Genomic DNA, 7,921 nt, shown 5'->3' with positions numbered 1-7,921 from the left:
ATTTGTTTACATCCATTTTAGTGAACATTTCTCCTTTGCCAAGATAATTCATCCACCTGACAGGTGTGGCATATCAAGAATCTGATTAAACAGCATGATCATTAAAAAGGCGCACCTTGTGCTGGGGACAATAAAAGGCCACTCTAAAATGTGGAGTTTTGTCACACAACACAATGCCACAGATGTCTCAAGTTTTGAGGGAGTGTGCAATTGGCATGCTGACTGCAGGAATGTCCACCAGAGCTGTTGCCAAATAATGTAATGTTAATTTCTCTACCATAAGCCGCCTCCAACGTCGTTTTAGAGAATTTGGCAGTATGTCCAACCGGCCTCACAACCGCAGACCACGTGTATGCGTCGTGTGGGCGAGCGGTTTGCTGATGTCAATGTTGTGAACAGAGTGCCCCATGGTGGCGGTGGGGTTATGGTATGGGCAGGCATAAGCTACGGACAAATACATTTTATCGATGGCAATTTGAATGCACAAAAATAACGTGACGAGATCCTGAGGCCCATTTTTTTAAAGGTGTCTTTGACCAACAGATGCATATCTGTATTCCCACTTGTGAAATCCATAGATTAGGGCCTAATGAATTCATTTCAATTGACTGTTTTCCTCATATGTACTGTAACTCAGTAAAATCAATGAAATTGTTGCATGTTGCGTTTATATTTTTGTTCAGTATAGTATTCTACTATACTACAACATTCTAAAGTAAGTACTACACAAGGGATACTACAGTGCGTAGTCTGCTAAATGATTAAGGGAATAGTAAACTGAGTATTTTTGTAGTTTAATGGGGTTCTTTTTTTATTTATTAGGATCCCCTGGCAGCGGCTACTCTTCCTGGGGTCCAAACAGGAAACAAAACAACAAATAAAATACACAATATACATAATATAATATAATATACATAACATACATAATATACATAACACTACAACATTTCCTGTTTCTGGTACATGCTTCAAAAACAGGAGATTGTCCTGCCGTTTGAGCCGTTCAGTTCGCACAACCCAAGGCTTGTGCAAGGCCACTTACAGTTTTACTGTCTTTGATGAAGATCATAAAGTCAACTTCTCCTATAAATGAGAATGAGAGATGACCTTTGGAATCTAATGCAGTAAGCAAGCAGTTTACTGACTTAATAAATTCACACATTTATCTCCAAAGCGTTCAGCCAGCTCAATCAACCCTGGAACGCTCTGTTTGATATAGTATAAATCTAAATTAAACTCGGAATTTTGTATTTTTATTGCACATTGCTTACTTTATAGTGTGCATTATATGATGTAAAATATATAAACGTTATTACGGGGTTGTTCATAGGCCACAATTGGGGGATTGAACTGTATTCTGTGAGGTTTCACACTTTAATCGTAAAATGACAGTTCTGCCTAGTTGGAAATAGAATATGTTGAATGGCATTACCAAATATTGTGGTACTGTAGGTTTAATAGTTTTTTGTGGCCTACCCTTTGGGACGTAAGCTACTGAGCAAGCTAAAAGGAAGTATCGCGCACAACCAATTGAATTTGTCTATTTCTCGACGCAGCCTTCTTCTCTACCGCCCTTGTGAAAAACCCTCCTCCACACTTATCAAATAGGTTAGATTCTGAGTCGAATTTATCCAGACTTTTTACTTGATTACACATCAGTCTGTAATCACATACCAGTAAATCATTCATAGTAAGAAATCCCGTATATTGTTTCATTTAAATGTGGATTATATAAATAGGGCTCTTCACGAAGGAGGACGAGGGGATCGAGGGACGCCGCCATATTTGCTCTTGCTAGCTAGTGCACTACAAGATACGGGCTTTGTTTCGAGTACCCTTCAATTTAGTACACTTGTATTTGATCATGATGGAAGCAATGGATAAAAGACCTTTTGGTGCAGAATATAACTATAAAAGTAAGTGTTATGGTATTGCTAACAATGAATGTCGTTCTCAAATATAATGTTAATATTGTTAATGTTAACCATATTCGTTTGCGACGTCGCTGAGTTGGGGTCTGTCAAAGTTATGCGTGTGCTGATGGATTAACATTGTTTTATTTTTCCCCAATAAGTGTCGGAAAATGACATATCCAGATTGATCAAATTGCGTGCAACGAATGACGCCATCTTCACTGGGAAGAGAAACTCTGCCATGCCTGCCTGGAGGTGAGTGATACAATGATGCTCAAGTGAATGTTCTGTTTGTTGGCATGATAATCCCAGCACAATTTGTTTTGGCTTTTGTTTGTACCTCAAAATGAACTGTCACATGCCATTTTGTTGACTGTAATGGATGTTTGAGGACAAAATATGTATCCATTTAATTCATGAATCAATGTTGATTCACTGATTCACTGATGTGCTTTTACTTACAATGTTATTTGAAAAAGGACTATGCGAAAGTCATTGTGTTAAGTAGGAGCTGGTTATGAAGATCAAACCCTATCTGTAGTATCTGACTTGTCTCACTTTGATTCTGCAGAGCAATGTTAGTGGAGTTGGGTCTCGAAGGAAAGCTTACAACCGGGCAGTTGAAAAAGAAGTGGGAAAACCTTAAAAAGAAATATAAGGTAATGATTATGAATGCATGTGAGAGCAGGCAACAGCCTTCTGTTTGAATTCACTATTTTAAACACCGATTCCAGGCTTTTGTTCCAGCTCAGTACTAACCCAGTTCAACTAATCAACGGCTCAATGATGTGTTGAATCAAGTGTGTCATAAGGCCTGCCTGGTACAAACTCCTGCAGACCCAAGACCAATATAGAGCATTAACCTGATTGTACCCATTGTCCCTTTTCTGTGTAGGATTTTAAGTACCCTCCTCTTGGCATGGAGAAAGTCAATCCAATGTCCTGGCGTTGGTTCCACCTCATGGACGATGCCATTGAGGGCCGCCTAGCTGGGTCTGCCCGTATCTTAAACCCTTCACTGTTTGATTTTGGGGAAGTTGGGGACGTTTCATTTGCATCCTCTCCCACTACCTCTCCCATAGCCAACAAGAGACTATGTATGAGGCCGGAGGGGGGTGAGGGGACAAACATTTTTGAGTTCTGGGCCAAGGCACAGCTGGGGGAGAGTGTTGGTGCTGCGAACACGGTAACAGATGGACAGGTGGCGTACACAGACGCAGCTACAGAGGAGATCCGGAGGGCAGCGGTGGAGTGCGAGAGGGCCCTGCGAGAGGAGGGCAGGGGTGCAGCTCAGAACGAGAGGGCCGCGCCTGACAAGATGCCAGTGGGTGGGTATGGGAGGACCATGGCTGAGGACGTAGAGACCATAGCTGAAGACGGAAGAGCCATGTTGGTGAGAAACCCTGGCAGGAACATTGAGAGGGAGACTGCTGAACTAGAGAGGCAGATAGCAGATTTGGAGAAGGAGCGAGAAGTGTTAGAGAGGGAGCAGGCAGACTTTGACAGGGAGAGGTTGATACTGGACAGAGAGAGGGATGTAGTGAACAGAGAGAGGGTGGCTGTTGAGCGAGGCAGAGCGTCACTAGACAAGGACAGGGCAGCGATGGACAGGGAGCGAGCAGCGATGGAACGGGAGCGAGCCATACTGGACAGGGATAGGGCGTCAATCGAGAGAGAGAGGGCAGAGCTGCAGAAAGAAAAGGAAGCCCTAATGAAAAACAAGATTTCCAGGAACAACGGCTCTGCTGATGTGGAACTGGACTCAACCACTATAGAAAAGAGAGAGAAACTGCTTTCCATATTTGAGAGACTTGTTGATAAGCTGTGAAAAATGAACCATAACTAAAAGGTGAAGGGGTGTACTGTAGGTGATTCAGTGCGCACAAGACATACAAACAGGTTTCTATGTCACCAGGCCCCAGCATTTTGTGATCATTTTCATAAGGTTAACCTGCACACACAGGGAGTGCAAAGTCATTCAATTGGTGCTAGCTGTAATGAGCACAGAGTGCTTCTGTGCGAGGTTGCACCCTGAAAGAGAAGCCGCTACAATGTTTATGTTGCGCCAGGTTGCGCTCATTTTTTTATTTTTTATTGCAGTGTGTCTGTGTGTGGACGTGTTTAGCTATTCTTGTGGGGACCAGAAGTCCCCACAAGAATAGTAAAGAAACAAAAAATGTACGAACTGGGGACATTTTGTTAGTCCCCACAAGGTCAAATGCAATTTCTAGGGGATTTAGGGTTAAAGTTAGAATTAGTGTTAGGGTTAGAATTACGTTAAGGGTTAGGAGCTAGGGTTAGGTTTATGGTTAAGGTTAGGTTTTTGGGTTAAGGTAAGAATACGGGTTAGCGGTTAGGGAAAATAGGATTTTGAATGGGACTGAATTGTGTGTCCCCACAAGGTTAGCCGTACAAGACTGTATGTGTGTGTATATAAATATATATATATATACTGAACAAAAATATAAACGCAACAATTTCAAAGATTTTACTGAGTTACAGTTCATATAAGGAAATCAGTCAATTGAAATAAATTAATTAGGCCCTAATCTATGGCTTTCACATGACTGGGAATACAGATATACAGTGGGGAAAAAAAGTATTTAGTCAGCCACCAATTGTGCAAGTTCTCCCACTTAAAAAGATGAGAGAGGCCTGTGATTTTCATCATAGGTACACGTCAACTATGACAGATAAATTGAGAATTGTTTTCTTCAGAAAATCACATTGTAGGATTTTTAATGAATTTATTTGCAAATTATGGTGGAAAATAAGTATTTGGTCACCTACAAACAAGCAAGATTTCTGGCTCTCACAGACCTGTAACTTCTTCTTTAAGAGGCTCCTCTGTCCTCTACTCGTTACCTGTATTAATGGCACCTGTTTGAACTTGTTATCAGTATAAAAGACACCTGTCCACAACCTCAAACAGTCACACTCCAAACTCCACTATGGCCAAGACCAAAGAGCTGTCAAAGGACACCAGAAACAAAATTGTAGACCTGCACCAGGCTGGGAAGACTGAATCTGCAATAGGTAAGCAGCTTGGTTTGAAGAAATCAACTGTGGGAGCAATTATTAGGAAATGGAAGACATACAAGACCACTGATAATCTCCCTCGATCTGGGGCTCCACGCAAGATCTCACCCCATGGGGTCAAAATGATCACAAGAACGGTGAGCAAAAATCCCAGAACCACATGGGGGGACCTAGTGAATGACCTGCAGAGAGCTGGGAACAAAGTAACAAAGCCTACCATCAGTAACACACTACGCCGCCAGGGACTCAAATCCTGCAGTGCGAGACATGTCCCCCTGCTTAAGACAGTACATGTCCAGGCCCGTCTGAAGTTTGCTAGAGTGCATTTGGATGATCCAGAAGAGGATTGGGAGAATGTCATATGGTCAGATGAAACCAAAATAGAACTTTTTGGTAAAAACTCAACTCGTCGTGTTTGGAGGACAAAGAATGCTGAGTTGCATCCAAAGAACACCATACCTACTGTGAAGCATGGGGGTGGAAACATCATGCTTTTGGGCTGTTTTTCTGCAAAGGGACTAGGACGACTGATCCGTGTAAAGGAAAGAATAAATGGGGCCATATATTGTGAGATTTTGAGTGAAAACCTCCTTCCATCAGCAAGGGCATTGAAGATGAAACGTGGCTGGGTCTTTCAGCATGACAATGATCCCAAACACACCGCCCGGGCAACGAAGGAGTGGCTTCATAAGAAGCATTTCAAGGTCCTGGAGTGGCCTAGCCAGTCTCCAGATCTCAACCCCATAGAAAATCTTTGGAGGGAGTTGAAAGTCTGTGTTGCCCAGCGACAGCCCCAAAACATCACTGCTCTAGAGGAGATCTGCATGGAGGAATGGGCCAAAATACCAGCAACAGTGTGTGAAAACCTTGTGAAGACTTACAGAAAACATTTGACCTGTGTCATTGTCAACAAAGGGTATATAACAAAGTATTGAGAAACTTTTGTTATTGACCAAATACTTATTTTCCACCATAATTTGCAAACAAATTCATTAAAAATCCTACAATGTGATTTTCTGGAGAAAAAAAATCTAATTTTGTCTGTCATAGTTGACGTGTACCTATGATGAAAATGACAGGCCTCTCTCATCTTTTTAAGTGGGAGAACTTGCACAATTGGTGGCTGACTAAATATTTTTTTCCCCCACTGTACATGTGTTGGTCACAGATACCTTAAAAAAAAAAAAAGTTGGGGTGTGGATCAGAAAACCAGTCAGTGGTGACATCTCCATGCAGCGCGACACATCTCCTTCGCATGTTGATTGTGTCCTGTGGAATGATGTTCCAATCCTCTTCAATGGCTGTGCGAAGTTCTTGGATATTGGTGGGAACTGGAACACGCCGTTGAACCAGAGCATCCCAAACATGCTCAATGGGTGACATGTCTGGTGAGTATGCAGGCCATGGAAGAACTGGGACATTTTCAGCTTCCATGAATTGTGTACAGATCCTCGCAACATGGGGCCGTGCGGATCTCGTCACGGTATCTCTGTGCATTCAAATTGCCATTGATAAATGCAATTGTGTTTGTTGTCCGTAGCATAAACCTGCCCATACCATAACCATGGAACACACTGTGCACAACGTTGACATCAGCAAACCGCTCGTCCACACGACTCCATACACGTGGTCTGCGGTTGTGAGGCCGGTTTGACTGCCACATTCTCTAAAACGACATTGGAGGCGGCTTATGGTAGAGAAATTAACATTCAATTCTCTGGTAACAGTTCCGGTGGACATTCCTGCAGTCAGCATGCCAACTGCACGTGCCCTCAACTTGAGATATCTGTGGCATTGTGTTGTGTGACAACTGCACATTTCTGTGGCCTTTTATTGTCTCTAGCACAAGGTGCACCTGTGTAATGATCATGCTGCTTAATCAACTTCTTGATATGCCACACCTGTCAGGTGGATGGATTATTGTCAAAGGAGAAATGCTCACTAACGGGGAAGTAAATAAAAATTGTGCACAACATTTAAGAGAAATAAGCTTTTTGTGCATTTGGAAAATTTCTGGGATCTTTTATTTCAGCTCATGAAACATGGGACCAACACTTTACATGTTGTGTTTATATTTTTGTTTTATCTATATATACACATACAGTGCGTTCGGAAAGTATTCAGACCTTTTCCATATTTTGTTACGTTACAGCCTTATTCTAAAATGGATAAAATAAAATAAACATCCTCATCAATCTACACACAATACCCCATAATGACAAAGCAAAAACAGGTTTAAAGATTTATTAAACATTAAAAAAAAAACTTACTTACATAAGCATTCAGACCCTTTGCTATGAGACTTGAAATTGAGCTCAGGTGCATCCTGTTTCCATTGATCATCGTTGAGATGTTTCTCCAACTTGATTGCAGTCCACCTCTGGTAAATTCAATTGATTGGACATGATTTGGAAAGGCACACACCTGTCTATATAAGGTCCCACAGTTGACAGTGCATGTCGGCGCAAATACCAAGCCATGAGGTCAAAAGAATTGTCCGTAGAGCGAGACAGGATTGTGTCGAGGCACAGATCTGGGGAAGGGTACCAAAACATGTCTGCAGCATTGAAGGTCCCCAAGAACACAGTGGCCTCCATCATTCTTAAATGGAAGAAGTTTGGAACCACTGAGACTCTTCCTAGAGCTGGCCGCCTGGCCAAACCGAGCAATCGGGGGAGAAGGGCCTTGGTCAGGGAGGTGCCCAAGAACCCGATTGTCACTGACAGAGCTACAGAGTTCCTCTGTGGAGATGGGAGAAACTTCCAGAAGGACAGCCATCTCTGCAGCACTCCACCAATCAGGCCTTTTATGGTAGAGTGGCCAGACGGAAGCCACTCCTCAGTAAAAGGCACATGACAGCCCGCTTGGAGTTTGCCAAAAGGCACCTAAAGGACTCTCAGACCATGAGAAACAAGATTCTCTGGTCTGATGAAACCAATAAGCCTGAATGCCAAGCGTCACGTCTGAAG

At 42.6% G+C, this 7,921-nt stretch overlaps 1 protein-coding gene across 1 annotated transcript; it reads left to right on the top strand.

Annotated features, from left to right (window-relative positions):
• The first annotated feature begins 1,559 nt into the window (after positions 1-1,559).
• On the top strand, positions 1,560-4,060 carry LOC121577017. Its single transcript, XM_041890695.1, has 4 exons — positions 1,560-1,916; positions 2,075-2,168; positions 2,485-2,572; positions 2,809-4,060. The coding sequence occupies exons 1-4, from the start codon at positions 1,865-1,867 to the stop codon at positions 3,739-3,741; spliced, it is 1,167 nt and encodes a 388-aa protein (XP_041746629.1). The 5' UTR covers positions 1,560-1,864; the 3' UTR covers positions 3,742-4,060.
• Positions 4,061-7,921: the final 3,861 nt, after the last annotated feature.

Source organism: Coregonus clupeaformis, chromosome 11 (assembly GCF_020615455.1).
Source record: "Coregonus clupeaformis isolate EN_2021a chromosome 11, ASM2061545v1, whole genome shotgun sequence".
NCBI lineage: Eukaryota > Metazoa > Chordata > Actinopteri > Salmoniformes > Salmonidae > Coregonus > Coregonus clupeaformis.
This window is presented reverse-complemented; position numbering and strand designations above follow the sequence as displayed.

Coding starts and splice junctions, on each gene's coding strand:
- LOC121577017 (XM_041890695.1), top strand. CDS start 1,865: ATGATGGAAGCAATGGATAAAAGACCTTTTGGTGCAGAATATAACTAT. Junction 1,917..2,074: donor TGCAGAATATAACTATAAAA/GTAAGTGTTATG, acceptor TTCCCCAATAAG/TGTCGGAAAATGACATATCC. Junction 2,169..2,484: donor TCTGCCATGCCTGCCTGGAG/GTGAGTGATACA, acceptor TTGATTCTGCAG/AGCAATGTTAGTGGAGTTGG.